This window comes from Zonotrichia leucophrys, chromosome 15 (assembly GCF_028769735.1).
Source record: "Zonotrichia leucophrys gambelii isolate GWCS_2022_RI chromosome 15, RI_Zleu_2.0, whole genome shotgun sequence".
Lineage (NCBI taxonomy): Eukaryota > Metazoa > Chordata > Aves > Passeriformes > Passerellidae > Zonotrichia > Zonotrichia leucophrys.
The window spans coordinates 9,551,639-9,572,342 of NC_088185.1; the positions used below are offsets into that span (position 1 = coordinate 9,551,639).

Genomic DNA, 20,704 nt, shown 5'->3' on the forward strand with positions numbered 1-20,704 from the left:
AGTGGTGGCCTGTCACCCTGTGCTGCCTCAGAGCAGTGCCCTGTGCTGTCCCCTCCCTTGCCACAGCTCTCTGTCCTTCCCTGCTGCCTCTCCAAAACTCCTTTCCATGGATGGGGATGGGATAATGGGATGGGATGGAGCAGCACAGGATGGATCCCCATCCCTGTGCTGAGGGTTGATTTTACAGCTTGGGAAGCCTCTGGCCACTTCCAGAGCCCCCACAAAAGGGAGGGTCCTTGGGTTTTGTCCTTAGTGCTGGAACACAAATAGTGCAGGTGTGGCAAGGAGAGGCTGTGGTGGCACCCTGGCTGTGTCACCAGGCTTTTCCCTGTGCCTCAGTTTCCCTCCCTGCTCTTTGGTGCAGGATGTGGCCATAGTGGGGGCTGTGGATCTTGGTTTGTGGGGGATATTTTGGCAGGTGAACCCTTTGAGCTGGGACTTGACTGTGGCTACATGGCAGTGCTGCTCACACCATCCCTCCTGCCTTATTGAACCTCATTTTTCTGGCAAATCTTTCCAAGGAGCCTTCAGGTTCACTTGAGAAGACCCAGCCCCATATTCTGTGGGTCTGGCACAGGAACACCCTATTCATTCCCTGCCTGCTGCTTATCCTGCTCTGGAATGGGTCTCCTGCAGCTGGGAGGGCTCAGCCTCAGGAGGAGCTTCCTGCTCTCCACAGCTCCCTGAGCAGAGCCTGGAGCCAGGTGGAGGTTGTTCTTTTCTCCCAGGTAATGAGGAAACAGCCTCGAGTTGCACTGGAGGAGATTTAGTGTGGATATTAAGGAAAATTTCTTCCTGGGAAGAGTTGCCAAGCACTGGCTCAGGGCAGTGGTGGAGTCCCAAAGCTGGAGGAATTTAAGAGATGGGTGAATGTGGCACTGAAGGAAAATCTTGCAGAGTTTTTCCAATCTGAATGAGTCCATTAGCTCAGCCATCCCCTCTCACCCTCGCAGCCTCTCAGGTCATGGGGGATCTCAACCCTCCAGTGCTCCCCAATTCCTCTGTGCCACTCCCATTAGCTCTCAAACCCCAAACTCTCCATCCACCCCAAAAAAAGCCTCATCCCTGCCAGACTCCCAGCCTGCTGCAGGACCATTTCCATGTCTTTATTTTCCCAGGCTTTGCTGATAAATGCTGTCTCCGTGTTCCCGGCCGTGATGGACTCGTTATCAGGCACTGCCCGGCGAGGAAGCGACCTGTGACCCCGCCCGGGGACACGGGGTGAGCCCGAGGGAGCCGCCCTTATCGGCCCTGGGGAAAAGCTTCCCTTTTAAAAGCTTCCCATAGCACAGGAGCCTCGGCCGAGCCCCAACAGCCACGGGGAGGAGGAGGAAGGTGAGAGCGGGCAGGATGAGGGATGCGGGAAGCATCAGGCACGGGGTGGGATTATTGCCGCTAGGGATGGAGGGTGCTCCTGGGGGTGGGAAGAGCTGAGTGCTGCAGGGGAGAGGGGCTGGGTTTGACAAACGCCTTGCTGAGTCCACCTGCTCCTCCAGACAGGGATCCCACCCGCGTTATCAGAGGGATGAGATAAGAGCGGCCGCAGGGAAGGTGACACGGGACATCCTTGGCAGCGGGGCACAGCCCACACATCGGGGCTGTCCTGCACTGCCACCACCCACCTGGGCTGGGAGCTGTGTCCCCCTGTCCTCTGTGAGTGTGTGTGTGTGTGGGTCCTGTGTCCCTGCTGTCCTGTGTGTGTGTCCTGCACTGCCACCATCACACCTGGCACGGAGCAGGGCTGGGAGCTGTGTCCCCACTGTCCCCACAGCCCGCCTGTCTGGCAGGAGGGGCCGATTTGTCTTCTCTTTTCCTCCCAGCTGATTTTAGAGACAAATGACCTGTCCATCCATCTTTTTGGAGGTGATAAAAGTCTCAGGGTGTCACTGCCCCTCTTTTCCTTCAGCTGCCTCTCCAGGGAGGAGCTGCAGGGTTTGTGGGAGCAGGGATGATGGAGTGTTGTAGTTGAAATAGTCTCAATACAAAGCAACTCTCCATTATCAGAAGGCTTCAGAAGGCTTCAAACCTGTTTTTATTATAGCATGCATCCAAACCCTTTCTAGGCAGGAGCTCAGGGACCACTTCTCCCTGTGGGCTGATCCACCTGTATGGAGCATCCTTGGAGAAAAACACCTGCAGCTTTTTATACATTCTCACAAAACTCCTAAGTTTACACTTTACTCATTGGTCAGGACAGACAAAGTGCTCACTGGAATAGACAGTTGCAGGTTTCTCTTATTTATCCTTCTTTTTTCTTGTTTTCTATATCAACAACCTTGGTAGAAAATTCTTTCAGGGGTAAACATGGATCCTCTTCTCAAACTTCTCTCTGCTCACAGAAGTTGCTGTAAAACCCCTTCCACAATGGGAAACCAAGGAAGGGATGGGAATCTCATTTCTTGTTGCAGAGAGGACAACACCCTGCTGAGGACAGAGCCCTGGGCAGAGGGAGCAGCCCTGCTCCCCTGTCCATCCCTCTGCTGGGCTGGGGGCTGTGCCTGTGTGGCTCCCTGGGCCACCCCCAGCTCCCAGCAGGGATTAGCTGGGATGGGTTTTTGCCAAGTCCCGGCTGTCACTGCGTTCCCACCTTTGATCAGGAGTCGGCATTCCTGGAGTGCTCCCTCTCCCACATGTTGTGCTGATCAAAGGCAGCTGTTGCCTGGACCCTCCCCTGAGTCCATCTGCACACACACACACCCGAAAATACAGAAATAAAGGAAACTCAGGGCGGTGGAAGGGGTGATGGATGAAGGAGAAAGCAGGCAAGGGCAGCAGCAGGAAGATCCCTCTCCCTGGGCTCCTCATGGAGGGTCCCATCCACACCCCTCAGCAAGGGATGGGGAGTCTGTCAGGGCCTGAAGGGAACTCCTGCTTGGGGCAGCTTGAAAAATGAGCTGGACCTTTTCTGTCAGTGCTGGGTGGGTGACAGCAGCAGCCTGGGCCAGCTGCAGCTGTGGCAGAGCACAGCCAACATCTCCCCAGCTTTAGGTGGGGTCAGGAGAGAGCTGTAATCCCACCCCAGTCCTGGCAGTTTGTGTGTGCTCAGTGCCAAATCCAGCCCATCCCCTCTGGAGAACCATGGAAGGCTCTGCTGGGAGATGTGATGGGGAGAGTGATGCCAGGAGGGATTTGACCTTGTGGATCTGCTCCTTCAGCTCTGCCAGCCAGCACCATGCACTGCTCCAGAGGGAGAGGAGGAAGGTCTGAGCTTGCTCTGCTGGTGGCTCCTCTCCTGGGCAGGTGTGGTCCCATTAGCTGTTCTGGCAGATGAATTAATTATTGCTCGTGGACAGGGTTTAACCTCTGCTCCCCAGCTGCTGTAATGCAAAGCACTTGGATTAGCTGGATTTCCAAGTCCTTTGTGAATCCTCTGCCATGGAGGTGGCATCAGCAGCTTGTTTGTGCCTGATGTGAGGGGGAAAATCCCCCCTACCCTTCCTCATCCTCTCCCCCATCTGCTGATCTCAGGAAGGGTTTGAAAAGAAAGATTGGCACAATCTCCACCAAAAAAGAGGGCAGAGAGCAGGAGCATGGACACACTCCCAGCCTGTCCCTTAGCTGCAGGTTCAGGTGAGGGCAGGTGTGCTTGGAAGCCAAATTGTGCTGCCCACAGTGACACTGCAGCAGTCACACCCTCAGGCAAGGACAGCATCCTGTCCCTTAGCAGAGGGTCTGGCAGGCCAGGTGGGCACAGTCCCAGGGATGAAGCCCTTCAGAAGGGCAATTTCTCCTCCTCCTCCTCCTCCCTTGGCTCCATTGTGCAGCACACAGCAGGGACAAGTGTCCCAGGCACTGCCTTTCCAAGCACCAGCTCTATCTTTAAAGCAGCTTTTTATTTCCTTCAGGACTGTGAGGACAATCTGCTCATACAAGGAGTCTCTGGCCATCTCCCCTCTCAAAATTTAACATCTCCAGCAGCAAAACTGAGGAGGTTCAGGGAGCATTTCCTGTGGTGCTGTTATTAAAATAATGGTACCCACTGAAGCAGGGCCAGCACACCAAAAGCAGGCTGTGAGTGTTGCTGATCCCATTCATCCCTGTACTTGCTGCTGTCTGTGGGTGAATTTAGTCAGTGGAAGGTCCTCAGCCAGGTGACAGCCCTCTGCAGTAACCCCCAAGGCAGAATTTCACTCATTTCCCACATCTCAAAGAAAAGAGAAGGACTTGAAGTCTGGGTGCCGAGGAAACCGAGCACCTCCCATGCTTTCTGCCATGGAGGGGTGTGGGGACACTGAGAACCCCCACAGCCCCCAGAGCTGCTCAGCAGCATCCTGTGAGCTCCAGAGAGGCTGCCTGGCATGGGGGAGTCTGTCAGGGCCAAGGTGACCCCAGCTCAGAGGGATTTTTACCTTCCCTGTCCACCTCCAGAAGCATCCGAGGCTGCCCCGATGTGACAGGCATGAAGGACACCCCGGGGCTGTGCTCGTCCTTCTCACAGGGCTGGCACTGCCAGGCTGGCCAGGGCAGGACAGCACAGCACAGGGGCTGCTCTGGCTCGGGGTCACAGCTCTGCTGCTGCCACTCATGCTGCCATGGCATGTGTGGCACCTGGAGAAGTCAGGGGGAACCTCCGGTGCCCCTTTGGGCACAGAGAGAGAGAAGCTCTCCAAACACCACATTTGCAGCTGACCTCTGCCTTCTCCCACCCAGGGGCAGACAGGCTCTGCAGCAGCTCCTTTCTCTTCTTCCTCTCCTCCTCAGTAGCACTTTTCCCCCTGGTGCCCTCAAACCCAGAGCACAACACAAGGTCCCTTTGTCCCTCTGCCCACAAAGATGGCCCTGACCCCGTGGTGCCCTGCTTGGCAAAGTTCAGTTCCTTGGCTGCAGGCTCAGCTCACAGCCAGCTGAGCCCTGCTCTTTAGCACTGTCTGACACTGCTCTGGTGCCCCTCTGTGCCCAGCGTGTGTCTGCAGAGTGAGAGAGAGGGGACAGTTTTCATCCGCACCCTGCCACCAGTCTGTGGGTGCCCCAGCATGGAGTGTGGGGACAGCAGACAGACGTGGGGCTCTCTCTGGGGGAGGATGTGTCACCTTTGCTGGGCCTGTCACCTCCCAGTCACCCTCTGCCTCCTGCTGCTCTCAGGCACCTCAGGAAACAAAGCCTGGCACAGGCCTTTCCTTCCCTGCCCACCCAGGTGCCACCTGCAGCCACCCCAGCACTGCTGTGGGGACAGGTGACACACAGTGACACTGGGACACAGTGCCTCACACTGTCGCCATCAAAGACAATCATTCCCATGGGGAAAAACATCCCAAATCATTTATTTGGACTCTGTTCTAGAGCATGTGTGGGTGACCTGCCCCAGTGAACCTCCACACTGGCTCTCCAGTGCCTGGTCTGGCCCCTGCCTGTGCTCTGTGCCAGCAGCAGAAGGGTTAAGGATGATCTTCAGAGCAGCCATTCAAGCAATGGGAACTTTCCAAAAATCTCCTTTGAGCCTTCTCAGCTCAGGGCCTCAGTTTCCCTCGTTCCCAGGGCTGGGATCTCAGGCTGGAACTGAGCCTGCCTTGGGGAAGGACCTTCCATGGTGCAGCACAACCACCTGCTGAAGGGGTAGATCCCTTATCTCTCTGATCCCCTTAAAATCCCCAGCTCTCCAGAAAAAGGGTGTTCCCACTCTTACATTTGCAAACTTAAAATCTTGACCCACCCTGAGGAGCAGAACCCACAAAGGAAATCAAACCTGAACCTGGCGTGTGTGAATCTTGTGCTTCTGTACTGCAGCTTTGCATGTACAGGGGAGGGATAAAATCAGTTGTTTGCAATTAAGTGAGACCAGGATTGGCCACATTCTCTGCAAGAGTCAGTGGGTACCTGGCCTGGTCTCAGGTAAGCACTGCTGGGAGTGAGAAGAGAGATCTCTCTCTGATCCTGAGCATCCTCAGGGGTCACACCTGCAGCAACTGTGGGCAAAATTCCACATGGGCAAAATCACCCCTGATTGCAGAAAGGGCAACGAGGGGGCTGCAGGTGCAGCTGTGGTGGGAGTGGGGACCTGCCCAGAGCAGAGGGGTTGGACACAGGCAGGATCCATCCTGCCCATGGCTCAGGAGGCAGAACAGGCAAGGACATGCAGGAACAGGCAAGGGCAGCCCTGTCTGGGCAGCGTGGGCACTGCTGCCAGCTGCATGCAGCAGGTGAGGAGGACACGGGCAGGGTGACAGGGGACAAGTGTCTCGGAGAGGACAGCAGTGACAAGGGCAAGGTCTGGATGCGTTAGTGATGGCGTGAGGGTCCTGTCAGTGCCAGCCTTCGTGGCAAGTGACAGCCCTGACAGCCCTGGTGGCCAAGGACGAGGCAGGAGCAGAGGGCGAGGGGGGAGGGAGCTGTGTCCCTGTGCTGTGACACCTCAGGGACAGCCCTGTGAGGGGACAGAGGAGCAGCTCCCCTGCCACCTCCATCAGGGCTGTGGGGTGCACTCTGAGCAGGGCACTGATGGCATCCCCACTGCTGTGAGGTCCCCAGGACGAGGTGAGAGATGAGAATTTGACTCCAAGTTCTCAGAAGGCTGATTATTATATTATATTATATTACATTACATTACATTACATTATTACTATATTATATGATACTCTATTAAATTACATGTATATTATATTATATTTATCATATAATATAATATTTATTATATTTATTATACTATATTATATTTATTATATTATATTGTACTACACGAAATTATATACTACAACTATACTAAACAAAGAGAAAGGACACATCAAAAGGCTGGCAAAGAATGAATAATAAAAACCCCTGACTGATCAGAGTCCCAACACAGCTGGACTGGGATTGGTCATTAAGTTAAAACAATTCACATGCTGGGTAAACAATTCTCCAAATCACATTCCAGAGCAGGAAAACAGGGAGAAGCTGAAGCTTCCCAGCTTCCCAGGAGAAGAAATAGTGGCAAAGGGGTTTTTGATAAAATATCACAGTACAGTGACACACTGCCTCCTGCTCCCCCTGCCCTGAGCCTGGCCTTGTCTCTGCTCTGCCTCCTGGAAAATGCATTTCCCTTGCTGAGAGCAGGGGCTGCACCCCATCCTGCCAGGACACTGTTCCTGCCCTGTGTCCCTGCTGCCTTCAGCCTTTGGGACGGGCTCAGCCACCAGGAGCAGCCTCCAAGGGCACCAGGAGAGGCTGTGAGGGGCTGGAATTGCCCCAGTGACCCCTGGGGTAACTCCAGACCGTGGGGAGAGAGGGTGAGGGCAGGTGCTGGAGCTCAGAGCTGTCCCCAGCATCTTCCTCTGGGAATAATGGTGTAATTTGGATTGGTGTAATTTGGATTTCCAGCTGGTGTAAGACAGGACTGAGGGCTCTGATCAGGAGGAGATGCTTCAAGAACAATTCTGCTCAGCCTCCAGCAATGGATCATGGAAGCATAAAATACTGAGTTGGAAGGGACCTACAAGGATCACAGAGTCCATCTCCTGGCCCCTCTTTGGGAGGAAGAACCTTTTCCCAATATCCAACCTGATTTCCCACTGGCATGACTGCAGCTTTCCCTCAGGGCACAGCAGAGATTGGAGCTGTCCCTCATGAGGAGGCTGCGGATGGTGTTCATCCTGCACTGTTCAGTAATCCTCCAGGGATTGTTTCAATTCCATGACTTTTGCTGTCTTTGATCCTTTGGAGCTCTCACAGCACAGCATCCTCTGGCTGTGGGGTTATTTAGCCATTCCTTGGAGAGAATCTTTATTCACACAATCACAGAATGGTTTGGATTTGAAGGGACCTTAAAGCTCATCTCACTCCATCCCCTGCCATGGCAGGGACACCTTCTGCTATGCCAGGTTGCTCCAAGCCCCGTCCAACCTGACACCTTGAATACATCCAGAGATCCAGAGTTTCCCTGGACTAGACCCTCTGTCCCCCTTCCGCATGACTTTTAGGGGTGACATCGAGCCTCTCTGCGCCATCGCCCCGCAAACTCAGCATATCTGGACCCGGGAGCGGCGGGCGCGGAGCTCCCTCCTGCGGCCCCGCGGAGCAGCGCGGACGGGCCGGGAGGCTGTAGCCGGCTCTGTGGGGACACCCGGGGGTGCTCACCCCCTCCTCACCCTGCCCGCCTGCTCTCGCCTCCGGTCACTGTCCCTGGTACCCCATGGATGCTCCCGCCGCCCCCAGCCCCACAGGCCCCGTTGCTAAGGGGCCGTTGCTAAGGACCAACATCCGGGTCCCGCCCTGCGCATGCGCGGTGCCGCCCGCAGACCACGTGATCAGGAGACTATGGCGGCGCCCATGGGGCAGCGTGCGCGGCTTTGAGTGCTCTGTCTTTGGTCTCTTTCGCTGCCATGTCGCGACTTATCGTGAAGAATCTCCCCAATGGGGTGAGGCTCTGTGCGGTGCCGGGGCCTGGGATGAGTCTGAGGGCGCTGCGGGGTGAGCGGGATGCGGGGCAGGGAGAGGCACCGGGAGAGGAGTGTGTGGTGGGGATGGGGGAGAGCGGGGAGACCCGCCGGGAGAGAAGATCTTAAGTGGTGGGAGGATGAGGTTTTGGAGGAGGAGCGGCGAGATGTCCCTGGGGGAAGGGGCTATGAGGGGTCGTGGTCAGTGCTGGGATGCGGAACATGGGGACACTCCGGGGGGGAGGATGGTGGGAGAGCTCCTGGAGGGGTCAGGAAGGGGCAGGAAGCAGCGTGAGGGCCATGGGCTGGCAGGCGGCAGCCCCTCAGGGTGGGCAGTGGATCGCTGTGGTCACTGTGCCCCTCTCGCTGCCCGGGGTTGGGTCCCGGTGCCCTCGATGCTCCTGTGCCCGGCACGATCCCGCCCTGTTTCTGTGCCCAGCAGGATCCCACGTGTTCCCCATCCCCACGCGTGGATTCGGGGGGAACACGACCGGGTTTGGTGGCTGAAGTGGGGGTTTGTTCACGATGTGCTTCCTGCAGCCTTCCAGGAGCCCTTTGAGACAGAATATGTTGGGTTGGACTTGTCCTCAGAGGCTCCCTGGGGCTGATTTCCCTTTGTGCTTCCCTCCCTTCCTTCCCAGATGAAGGAGGAGCGTTTCAGGAAGCTCTTTGCTGCCTTTGGCACACTCACTGACTGCTGCCTCAAGTACACCAAGGATGGAAGGTTCCGGAAATTCGGCTTCATTGGCTACAAGTCTGAGGATGAGGCTCAAACTGCCCTGAACCACTTCAACAAAAGCTTCATTGACACTTCCAGAGTCACAGTGAGCTATCTCCAGAAATAAGTCCCTGAAATTCCTAAGGAATGGCATCTCTGGGAGGGTGGGCAGGCCCTGGCACAGGTGCCCAGTGAAGCTGGGGCTGCCCCTGCATCCCTGGCAGTGCCCAAGGCCAGGCTGGATGGGGGTGGGAGCACCTGGGATGGTGGAAGGTGTCCCTGCCATGGCAGGGGGGGCACTTTAAAGGCCCCTTGCCATCCTGGGATGGTGTGCCTGTGCACTGCTGCCTCTCCCATGGTGATTGAATTTGTAGCTCTGTGCTTTTAAAAGCTGTTCCTGCACCCTCCCTCCATCCCACCAGGGTTTCAGTAACTCCTGAGTGAAGTCACCCAGCAATTACAGCCCTGTGTTTAATTACAGACCTGACTCATTCCAGGTGGAGCTGTGCAAGTCTTTTGGTGACCCCACAAAACCCAAAGCCTGGAGCAAGCACTCTCAGAAGGCTCCTGCCCCAGAGAAGCAGAGCAAGGAGCCCTTGGCAAGTGCAGGCACAAAGAAGGTGAGTCCTGCCTGACTCCTGTGTGCCACAGAAGGGGGCCTGGGCTGTGGGGAAGGGCACAGAGCAGACACCAGATTCTGGAGTCCTGGTGCTGATTTTCTGCCTCAGGATCTCTGTTCCCTGTGCTGTTGGGTTACCTGGAGTTGCCTGTGTTTCTAATAAACCTTTTTGGGTTTTTTCCCCAAGGATAAAAAGAAGAAAGATCCAGTGGATAACTTAAAGGAGGTGAGTTGAGGTTGGGTTGCTTTCCCTGTATTCTTGCTGTTGAATAGTTCCTTCTGTCCTGCTTCCCACGCTGTTCATTCAGGCTGGGACAGCCCAGTTCTGTTGTAAAAAATCATTTTAACAACCCCAACATGGGGATTTATGGTCAGCTACTCCTGTGTGCACACACTGCACCCAGGTCTGCTCTGTTTCAGCAGTTCTGGGATTTAAACATATCTGAGTTGTGTCACATTTAACTTTCCTCCTTTTTTTTTTCTTTTTCCTCCTTTTTTTTTGCTTCCTCCTTTTTTTTTCCTCCTTTTTTCTCCATTTTTCTTTTCTCCTTGTTTTCTCTTTTTTTTTTCCTCTTTAAGATACTTTCTAAACACCAATTATAAAAAAAGAGTAGGAGTGAAACACCTTGAGAAGATTTTACTCACCTTGTCAGTGAAAACTGAGCTCCCCTTAAGGGGTTTTTGGTTTCACACTGCTGGAAACAAGGTGATATCTTGGATTTCAGATTCACTATGAGTCTCTGTTCACAGCTTGTCTTTTTTTTCCCCCTCAGCTGAAGGAAGATAAAACATTCCAGGAGTTCTTGGTGGTTCACCAGAAGAGGTCCCAGGTGGCCACCTGGGCCAATGACACTTTGGCAGAGGAGCCCAAGAAGGGAAAATCAGCCACAGCAGCAGCATCTGATTACCTGAACTTTGATTCAGATGAGTCTGAGGAGCTGAGTGAGGGTGGGGATGAGCCCTCTGAAGATGAGGAGGAGGGTAAAGGTACCTGAGGGAGCTGTCACCCTTTGCTTGTGTCCTGTCACAGGGAGGGACAGCATTGGACTCAGTGCCACCAGGAGGGTGGGCTCTCACCTTTCTTTGCGCTGGGAATGCCTGGGTGTCTCCCCAAATTTGGGGAGCTGTGGCAAATGCAGATATTTGGGGGTGCCATTTGTGCTTTCCCTGTGTGTCATTTGTGTCATTAGGGAGCAGTAACAGCACAAACATCTGCAGCTTTCCTTGGAGTGCTTTCCTTCTTTCAGCCCTTTCATCTCCAGGATTTCCAGGGCTGGATGTGGTTTTGGTGCTTTAGGAACCTGTGGGTGGCTGGGAGCTGATCTGGTGTGCCTTTGATGGATGTTTCTGGAAATTTGGCCTGCCAGGGTTGAGGTGAAGGGACAGGGGTCAGTGCCTTGGCTCCAAAGAGCAAATCTGGAGCAGTGGCTTCATTCGGAAGACTCAGTGTGGAATTTAGGATGCAGTGTCCCTGCTCCCACAGAGGGAGAAAGAGAACCTTGAATGTGTTTAATTTGGAGGCAGAAGAGGGAAACTTCAAATTTACACCCCAAGTTTTGGGATGTCAAGTGGACCTGAAGGGTTCACCTCTAACCTGCAGTAAGCCTCCTGCCAAGGAGGCTCACATGATCACACCAGAAAATAAAGATTTTTTATCTCCCTCCCTCCTTCCCTCCATGGGATTTCCTTATCTGTTCTGGTGGAGTGGGTCATGTTTTCCCTGCTGCTCCTCATCTCTCCTTGGGTAACTCAAATCCAGGTGTGATTGTGTCCTTTTCCCTGTAAAACCAAACACTTCAAACCCTTCTCTGAGGCCTGCTTGGGGTATTTAGTTAAAATTGTGACAAAATACTTTGTCTTGGAGTACTTAAAACCCTTTTCTAACATGTTTTATACATGAACTGTTGCTTTGAAGTCCAGGCTGTCAGTCTGGCAGTGCCAAGATGAAATTGCTCTGCTGTTTTCCCATGGAAAAGGTGGAGGATAAGGAGGTGATGGCCATGATTGTGTCAGTTCTCAGCTTTTTCCTGGCCTGGGGGGAGAGCAGCAGCATCTGTGTGAATAAAACTTCTCTGCTCTCTCCTCTCTGCCAGGAAAGAAAGAAGGGAAGAAGGCAGCTACCAGCAAAGACCTCTCAGATATGGATTACCTGAAATCTAAAGTGGTGGAGGATTCTTCCTCCTCATCCAGTACAGAGGAAGAAACAGAGACTGAGGAAGAGGAGGAAAGTGAGACTGAGGAGGATTCAGGCATTGCAGAAACACACACAGAGAAAAAGGAGAAGCCAAAAGCCAAACAAACAGAGCCAAAAACACCAGTGGGGAAGAAGAAAAAAGGATCCACACCAGAGGTACAGCTGGGTTAGATTTGTCTTCTTTGAACAGCAGCTTTGTGGATAGCAGGTGTCTGTCAGTCCTGCAGAATGAGCTGACAGCCTGGGAAGCTGCAGGCCCCACTGGGTACCAGCTCTCTTGGCCTCCTTGGTGTGACCCATTTACAAATTTCACTGAATCCCCTCAGGGCTGACTAAATTCCCAAAGATGGGCCTTCCAGTTAAGTGCTGCTGGTGCCCTTCTCAGAGGCTTTTTTCCAGGAAATGCTGTCCTGGAAAAGCAGAACTCAGCTTTTCATGGCAGTGCTCCTTCAGCTGGCACCTCCTGCCCCAGGCTGCTGCAGCTGTGCCATCTCCTGATATTCCCTGCCACTCTTCAGCCTCCTGTTTGTTGGCCAAGCCCAGCTGGTTGTGCTGTGATTTCTGTTCTTTCATTCAGCTTTTTCTCCCTTTTTTTCCTCCTCTGTGCAGAGCCAGGCCAGCTCAGGGGAAGCCAGCACTCCCTTCACAGTGAAACTCCGTGGGGCTCCCTCCAACATCACTGAGGCAAGTTTGGTTTCCCAGCTGGGGAGGGAGGCTCAGGGGTGTCTCAGAATGTACCTCTGCAAGATGTTTGCAGAAACCTTTCACTTCTCACTCCTTTGAGGCCTTTGTGAGTGATCAGGGGAATTTCTGAACTGTCTTTGTGCATAGATCTGGATGTTTTATATGTAAAAATCTAAGCCTGCAACTTGCTGCTTTCTGTATCTGAGAATTATTCAAACAATTCTGATTCTTCCCACAGCAAAAAATTCGGGATTTTTTCTTCCCTCTGAAGCCAGTGGCAATCAGGATGGGGAAAAAGGGCCAGGGGAAGAATTCAGGTAAGAGCTGTGTGTGGAAGAGGGGTGGGATCTGTGAGTTAGGGGATCTGTTGGTCACCCCTCTGCTCTTTTAGCCTGCATTTCCACATTCCTTACTCATGGCCTGATTCTTGGAGACCTTTCTGTGACTTTGCAGCTCTCCTGCCCTACTTGCTGGCCACAGGATGCCCTGGGCGGGGGAATGTTGGCTGTGCTCCCTTTGGAGCAGCAGCAGGAGCTTTTTTTATTGAGTTGCATCCAGAACTTTATTCTAAACACCCCAACCCATGCCAAGGAAAAGCCTGTTCCCCTGGGGTAGCTGCAGCAGCCCAGGACACTGTGCTGATTTGTGGGAGCAGGTCCTTGGAGCTTTGCTGTGTGCAGAGGTACTGCCTTCAGCATTCACCTTTTATTTGCTCTCAGAGGCACCTGTGAAAGCCTCCTCCAGCTGCTAAGTAAAGTTTTTGTGATTTTTATATAAAGAATAAGCTTTGAAAAGGCAGTCTGACATCATTTCCAGGCTGGATTGAAACTTTCCATGGGAGCTGAATGCTCTGCCTATAGGAATCTATATTAAAGCAAGCCCAATTCACCCTTAATTACCCAATTAGTGGCTCTGTGTGTTCCCCACATGATGCTCAGCTGAACCTTCCCTTCCTCCAAGGTTACATCTTTGTTGACTTGAAGAGTGAAGCAGAAATGCAAAGGGCCTTGAAGCGGAAAAAAGAATTCCTGGGTAAGGGCTGTTTGTTCTCCTCCTTGTTCCAGCCTGGGAGCTCAGCTGCTCGAGTGTTCCCTGCACAAGTGGCTGCTGTGATTGGAGTTTTTCCCAGGCACATGGGGGGGTTTGTTCCTTGGGATAAACCAGGTGGGGTTTTGGGGCCCTTGTGTTTCGCCCCTGTGCTTGAGGTGGTTCTTGTTGGGGTAAAACTAACAGTGCTGGGGTGCAGCTTTGTACAGACAGTGCTGCAAGGCTGGGCTGCAGCCCTGGGCTTGGCCTAACCCTTGGAGTAACTCCTGAAATTCTGTTTGCAGATATTGTGTGGGCTGGCACAGACAGCTGGGGCTCTGAAAGGAAAGAGGGCTGGGGTTGATACCCTGATTTTTATGATGACTGACTCTTACAGTCCCTACCTCCTCCTTATTTTTGAGTCCTGCTCAGAGCCTGTGGGGCTGTAATTGTGTCTAACCCTGGATTCTTTGTGATGCCTTAAGCTTTAGCTTTCACGTTATCCAGATTATGTACTGCATTAGTTTATAACTCTGAACTTCATATCAAGTGTTAGCAAGTTCTCCTCACAGTTTAGTTAGCCAAAACAATCCTTTTCCAGTTCAGGTCCAAAAAGTATAAAGAGCAGCAAATTGAGGAGAGCAATCTGGGAGGATGGGACTTCATAACATAAGGTGTAATTGGACAATTAACCCCAATATGTGAATGGACCAAAACCTATAAAAGTGTGAAACCTCCATGACCCGAGGTTGGAGCCTTGGCCAGGCTCTTGTACAGCCCAAGGTGTATCCTTTGGAGGCCTTTTATTTAAATACCTGCTTTATTCCTTTAACACTGCCTAGCCTGTGTTCTGGGCAGCCTCTCAAGGCATCATTTGCATGTGGGTGCTGTTTGCTCCTGGCCTTGGGAGGCACCCAACTCCTTCTGTGTTCTTTGGGGTCAGGTGGGCGCTGTGTGGAGGTGTCCCGGTGCAGGAACACCCCAAAAGAAACTGCTCCAGCAAAACCTGAGCACCAGCCCTGGCAGAGGACACTGAGGGATGATGAGGAGGAAGAGGACCTGTCTGAATCAGGGAGGCTCTTTGTCAGGAATCTGCCTTTTACCAGCACTGAGGAGGACTTGGAGAAGATCTTTTCAAAGTATGGTGAGTGTTTGCCAAGGATTGGAACTTGCAGGGCAATGTCTTTCCTTTGTCCAGAGGTTTTCCTGCTGGGTGGGGATGGACAAAGCTCTGTGCCCCACATCTTTTGGACATGGCCCAGCTGCCACATCTTTATTTTCTGGTGTGATAATTTGAGCCTGCTTGGCAGGAGGCTCCCTGCAGGTTAGAGGTGAACCCTTCAGATCCACTTGGCATCCCAAACTTGGGGTGTAAATTTGAAGTTTCCCTCTTCTACTTCCAAATTAAACACACTTAAGGTTCTCTTGGCATCCTGGGGCAGAGAGGGTGAGGCTGTGGATGTGACTGAAGGTGAAGGGAGCTGCTCAGAGCTTGCCTGGTTTGTGTCACCTGTCAGAGACCTTGGGCTGCTTGTGTTGGGCCCTCCTTGTCCCTCTGCAGCTCCTGGCCCAGGCTGGTGGCTCCCCACCCATCCAGAGCTGCTCCCCTCATCCCTGGTTGTGTCTGGGAGGTGCCAGTTCAGGGACATCTGTGACCACCAAGCCTTGCCTCCTGCAGGACCCCTCTCAGAGATCCACTTCCCCATTGACAAACTCACCAAGAAACCCAAAGGATTTGCCTTCATCACCTACATGATCCCTGAGCATGCTGTGAAGGCCCTGGCAGAGCTGGATGGGCAGGTGTTCCAGGTACAGCTCTGATGCTTTTCCTCTGCTTTGGAGTGCAGCTGGTGGGGATGTGGCTGAGAATTTGCTTCTGGGATTTGTTAAAAAGGGTTGGAGGGTTCCCTGCAGGTTCTTTTGGTAGAGTAGCTTGGTTTGAGCAGCTTTCAGACACCAAAATCCTGGTAGAGGTGGGGAAGGAGCTCTGAGTCTGTCTCAGAGCCACTTTGACTTGCAGTTGTGGCTCCTTTGGGAAGGAAAATTCCCTCCTTCCACTGACTGGGAAAGGTGCCAGGAAATTTCCTCCATGTGGATTATTCCAGAGCTGCTGGACCTCTCCTTCCTGTCTTGCAGGGCAGAATGATGCATCTTTTACCCTCTACCATCAAAAAGGAAAAAGTGGAAGATGGAGATGCAGACGAATCTTCCTCCTACAAAAAGAGCAAAGAGGCCAAGGACAAAGCCAACAGTGCCAGGTACCACACAAGCTGCCAGATTCCCAGGAATGCATGTGGGACCTTCAAAGGGGTGCAGAAATTCCCAGAGCTGGTGAAGCATTTGCTGTGCAGCTCTGTTTCCTTTATCTCTCACCTCCCCAACTCCTCTGCCCAAGTAGCTGCAGCAGCTCAGTGAGCAGCAGGAATTGAGAGGTTTGAATGGCTTTGGTGGGAGTTCCTTCTCTAATAAGAGTTAGTCTGGTACTGTAATTCTTCAGGGGGGTGGTTTCAGATCAGTTGAACCTTTCTCCTCTGCTTGGCCACCTGTAATTCTAGAGCTTGTAGAGGCTTTTTCTCGCTGTGTGACAAATCACTGTGAAAGAAGTGGCTGATACTTTCTGTCTTGAAGGGAGAAGGGTGCAAAGGGAATTGCAAGCAAGGGGTTTGCATGGTTTAGGAAACCAGTTGGAAAGGTGTGTTCCTCTGAGGCAGAACCTGAACTTCAGCTGCAGAGCTGTGGCCAGTGAGGTGTGGGGAAGCAGAGCTCACTGCCTGCACACCTTCTGTTTGCTCTCCAGTGATGTGATATCTGTTAAATGTCCCTTCCCTAGGGGTCTTCCACCCTTCTTTCCCTCTCCCTTCACCCTGCCTGCTCATGCTGGTGCTCAGAGCTGTTTTATCCCAGGATTATTGGCTGGAGGGCCCATGACTGACCCTGGCTGTGTTTTCTCTTGGCAGCTCCCACAACTGGAACGCTCTGTTCGTGGGGACAAACGCTGTGGCTGATGCCATGGCCCACAAGTACAATGCTGCCAAAAGCCAAGTGCTGGATGCTGTGAGTTGGGCTGGGATGGATCAGCTGGGCTGGGACATCACTTTCCTGCCTGTTTCTTTGTGGCCAGGGCCTCATCTTGCACAGGAAAAGCCTCTGTGCATCCATGGGCACCACACAGGCTCTGGGGTCTCTGGTTCTGTAGCAGCTCTATGGGGTCTGAGCCTATTGATCCTTTGGTCCCCAACCTTCCTTCCCACTCTGCTTTCCTGTGGCTGAATTTTGCATTTCTGCATAACTAGAAGTGGTGAAAATTAACACCCTAAAGCTCAGATCCTTCCTGGAAATTTCTTTTTACTCTGGGACGTGTTTGAATTCCAACAGTACAATTTATTTCCAGCAGCTGCAGAGGAGCTGGAGCATTTTACCCTCCAGCTGCCTGCCACATTCCCTTTGCATGTGCTTCTGAGAGCAGCAGGTGACTGAATTCTTTCCTGCAGGAGAGCAAAGACAGCGTGGCAGTGAGAGTGGCTCTGGGAGAAACGGAGCTGGTGCAGGAAATCCGCCGGTTCCTCGTGGAAAACGGAGTCAGCCTGGATTCCTTCAGCCAGGTGAGAGGCACCAATGGGGATCCACCTCTTCTAGTCCTGGTCTTCTCAGCTCTCTTGGAAATTGGTAATTAAATCCTCAGCATCTTGCAGGATTGAACCCTGCCTGATGAGTTAGGAAATTATTGTATTTGCTGGGACCCCCATTGCAGGAGGGAGTGATGAATCTGACTCCATGTTCTCAGAAGGCTCATTTATTATTTTATAATATTATATTAAAGAATACTAAACTAACTAACTAAAGAATACAGAAAGGATACTTACTGAATGCTAAAAAGATAATAATGAAAACTCCTGACTCCTTCCAGAGTCCTGACACAGCTTGGCCCTGATCGGCCAAAGAGTCAAAATAATTCCCAGCAGAAACCAATGAAACAATCACCTGTGGCTAAACAATCTCCAAACACATTCCACATGAGCACAACACAGGAGAAGCAAATGAGATAAGAATTGTTTTCCTTTTCTCTGAGGCTTCTCAGCTTCCCAGGAGAAAAACCTGGGCAAAGGAATTTTTCAGAAAATGTGAATGTGACAGGAAATGTACCCATTTGAAAAGGCAGTGGCTCTCAGGATGGGTGAAATCCATGATATGGTGGCATGAGGATGGTGGGCAGGGAAGGAGCCCCTGTGGATCTGCAGCTCACACTTCCATCCGTGAGATGTGGATTTTCCAGGGATTTTCCTACATGCCTGTCAGTCCTTTTGGATCAGGGAAAGGAGTGACAGAGAGAGGGAGAGCACAGCCTTGGAGATCTGAAATCTCCAGTTAGAAAATTGCTGGATTTGCTCTCTTCCATGCCATATTCTTTCTTTCTTTCCCTGCTGGCTGTGCCAGGCTGCTGGTGAGAGGAGCAGGACCGTGATCCTGGTGAAGAACCTGCCAGCTGGCACCAGTGCCCTGGAGCTGGAGGAGCTCTTTGGGCAGCATGGGGGCCTGGGCCGGGTGCTGCTGCCAGAGGGAGGCATCACAGCCATCGTGGAGTTCCTGGAGCCCACAGAGGCCAAGCAAGCCTTCACCAGGCTGGCCTACTCCAAGGTGAGGGCACTGCCTGGGGAGGGGGGTCTTGGTGAGTGGGGGAGCTGCAGGAGGGCCCACTCTGAGTGTGGGAAGGTGTTATCCCAGAGGCACTGGTGTTCCAAGCTGTGTCCTTTGGGTTTAGGGAGGTGCCTGGTACAGCAGAGCAGGGCTCAGCCTGCAGAGGATGCTGGAGAAGGGGGCTGTGACACAGCTGGAGGGTTTCCTTTTCCTTTCTCGTCTGGGAGTGACCCATGGCAGGCTGTGGTCCTGTAAGGCTGGATCCTTCTGTGACAGAGAATTTAGGCTCTGGTCCTGTAGAGCTGGATCCTTACCTGACAGAGAGTTTAGACTGCAGTCTTGTAAGGCTGGGTCCTTACCTGACAGAGTTTAGCCACTTGCAAAGGTTATTCAGCTTTTCCAGTGCTGTTTTTCATTACAGAGTGAGGTGAAAATGAAGCTGAGAGCAGAGTTTTTCCTTCACTCCTTTCTCTCCTGTCTTCCCTTCACAGTTCCATTCTGTGCCTTTGTATCTGGAGTGGGCTCCAATGGGGGTTTTCCTCAGCCCAACCCCTCAGAATAAAAAAGCTGGGGGTCCAGGAAAGGAGGGTGAAGCAGGGCTGGTACCAGGTAAGAACTCTGGCTCACTTGCTGGGGTCTCTGTGTTTCTCTGGGGTTGTGTCAAGCCCCAGGATGTGTTTTGTCTGGGTGACTTTCCTCCCTAAACACCACACCTTTCTCCCCATCCCAGGGGCTCCCCCACAGTTTGAGTGGACAACTCCCCCAAAATTTGGCTTTGTTACATCTTACAAAGTTTGGTTTATTCTTGGTTCAGGTGAAGCTATAAAAGACTCAGAGGAAGCAGCAGAAGAGGAGGAGGAGGAAGAAGAAGAAGAAGAAAATATTCCTGGGTGTACCTTGTTCATTAAAAACCTGAACTTTGCCACCACAGAAGACACACTGAAGGAGGTGAGCAACAAGGACACAGTGTTTAAAGGATTTCAGCTGCAGCCAGTGTGATCTGGTGGGAGATGAGAGAGCACTGGGTTCTACTGGGGCTGGGAACATCACTCCAGGTGTCAGATAAGACAAATGCATCTGGAGCTGGTTTTTTGGGGTTTAATTCCACCTAGAGACAGGTGGAGGCAGTAGGAAATCTTCTAACAGAAATCTACTAAATCTTCTGATTTGCCATGTTTTCTGTAGTGCTGCTCCTTGGGACAGGCACTGCTGCAGCTCTGCCACTGCTTGGTGTGTGAGAGGCAGTGAAGGAATAAATAAATGATGATTTCTGAGTGTGCTTTGCCTCTCAGTTCTGCTGACAGTGTGCTGCCTTGTGCTGCTTCACCTCAATAAGCACTTAGGAGAGAGAGTGGCATTCCTGGAGTTATGTGGGGTGGTAATAGCAAAATAAGGAAAAGCAGCTGGAATTTCCCATCTCTGGCACTTCTTGTAGCTGTGTAAAATGCCACATTCCATGGCTCAGGCACCCTGTGAGTCTTGCAGAGACTCTGCTCCAGCTGTGGACAAATAAATACCCAGTGCAGTCCCCTTTTCTTTTTCTGGCTTTACAAGGGAGTCAAATAAATAGTTTGCTACCCTCTAGCCCCCATTTTTGGGAAGAGCTGTGTTCTAGGGACAGGCAGCACCTTTAAGGCCTCTACCTGGCTGAGGGCATTTTGCAATCCAGAGTGTTCCTCCAGAGCCACCTCAGATCTCTGCACTTTGAGGGGCACAGGAAGATTTGTGGGAATACCTGTCTTGATGCCTTTCAAACTCTGTGTGTGTGTATTTGTAGAGGAATAATTTGCTGGGGAGAGGCTCAGCTGCAGTGCTGGGGGAGGTGGGGCTGTGTGGCACAGGGCCCTGCTGGCAGTTGAGTTACAAGCCTGTGACAAAGGGAACTAAATCACGTGTCCAAATTCCTTGCAGACATTCTCCAAAGTGGGAGCCCTGAAGAGCTGCACAATATCCAAGAAGAAAGACAAAGCAGGTACTTTAGATGCTGCTGTTCAATTCCTTCCCTCAGCTGAGCTGAGGGCTCAGGTGTGGCATTGCTTCAGCACTCATCTGGCTGAGCATTTGTGCTCCTGCTGGCAAAATCCTCAGTGCTTCCAGAAGTGTTCCCGTGGAAATGGCTGCAAGCAGCAGCCAAAGCTTCTCCCAGGGTTGGGTCTAGAAGGTTAAAACTCCATTGTGGGATTTGTGGAGATGTGGCCTTCTCTTGAGATCTTGAGATGGGAGAAGCCAAACTCCTTCAGGATCACAGAGGAGAGTGGGATGCAGGCTGACAGGAGCCAGTGCCCTGTGATGATTAAACCCTGCATTATCCTGCAAATATCCTCAAGGATGCCTGGCTGAGAGCTGTGCTGAGTGGGCTGGGTTTGCCTTCTCCCTGCCAGCCCTGAGCCCCCCAGGCTGCAGGGATGAGTGCCTGTGCCTGCTGTTGGCTGCTCTCCCTTCCCAAGGACTTGGATTAAGGCAAATGCTGGCTGGAGGGG

General features: G+C 52.4%; 1 protein-coding gene and 1 long non-coding RNA gene across 3 annotated transcripts in view; both read left to right on the top strand.

Moving 5' to 3' along the window:
• Window positions 1–574: 574 nt before the first annotated feature.
• LOC135454401 (uncharacterized) lies at window positions 575–1,563 on the top strand. Its single transcript, XR_010442106.1, has 3 exons — window positions 575–728; window positions 1,119–1,335; window positions 1,497–1,563. It is a non-coding gene; the product is annotated as an uncharacterized LOC135454401 (long non-coding RNA).
• A 6,663-nt stretch (window positions 1,564–8,226) lies between these two features.
• RBM19 (RNA binding motif protein 19) overlaps window positions 8,227–20,704 on the top strand; it is a 52,283-nt gene continuing 39,805 nt past the window's right edge. The window contains exons 1-18 of one of the 2 annotated variants that reach the window (XM_064727033.1): window positions 8,227–8,330; window positions 8,990–9,172; window positions 9,564–9,686; window positions 9,873–9,911; window positions 10,459–10,672; window positions 11,779–12,035; window positions 12,489–12,563; window positions 12,802–12,880; window positions 13,524–13,595; window positions 14,533–14,733; window positions 15,268–15,398; window positions 15,726–15,847; window positions 16,547–16,643; window positions 17,081–17,191; window positions 18,024–18,224; window positions 18,716–18,833; window positions 19,039–19,172; window positions 20,136–20,196. In XM_064727033.1, coding sequence (XP_064583103.1) covers window positions 8,295–8,330; window positions 8,990–9,172; window positions 9,564–9,686; window positions 9,873–9,911; window positions 10,459–10,672; window positions 11,779–12,035; window positions 12,489–12,563; window positions 12,802–12,880; window positions 13,524–13,595; window positions 14,533–14,733; window positions 15,268–15,398; window positions 15,726–15,847; window positions 16,547–16,643; window positions 17,081–17,191; window positions 18,024–18,224; window positions 18,716–18,833; window positions 19,039–19,172; window positions 20,136–20,196 — 2,254 coding nt within the window. In that variant the 5' untranslated portion in view covers window positions 8,227–8,294. The remainder of the gene's footprint in view (window positions 8,331–8,989; window positions 9,173–9,563; window positions 9,687–9,872; window positions 9,912–10,458; window positions 10,673–11,778; window positions 12,036–12,488; window positions 12,564–12,801; window positions 12,881–13,523; window positions 13,596–14,532; window positions 14,734–15,267; window positions 15,399–15,725; window positions 15,848–16,546; window positions 16,644–17,080; window positions 17,192–18,023; window positions 18,225–18,715; window positions 18,834–19,038; window positions 19,173–20,135; window positions 20,197–20,704) is intronic. The other variant, XM_064727034.1, reaches the window with a different exon arrangement.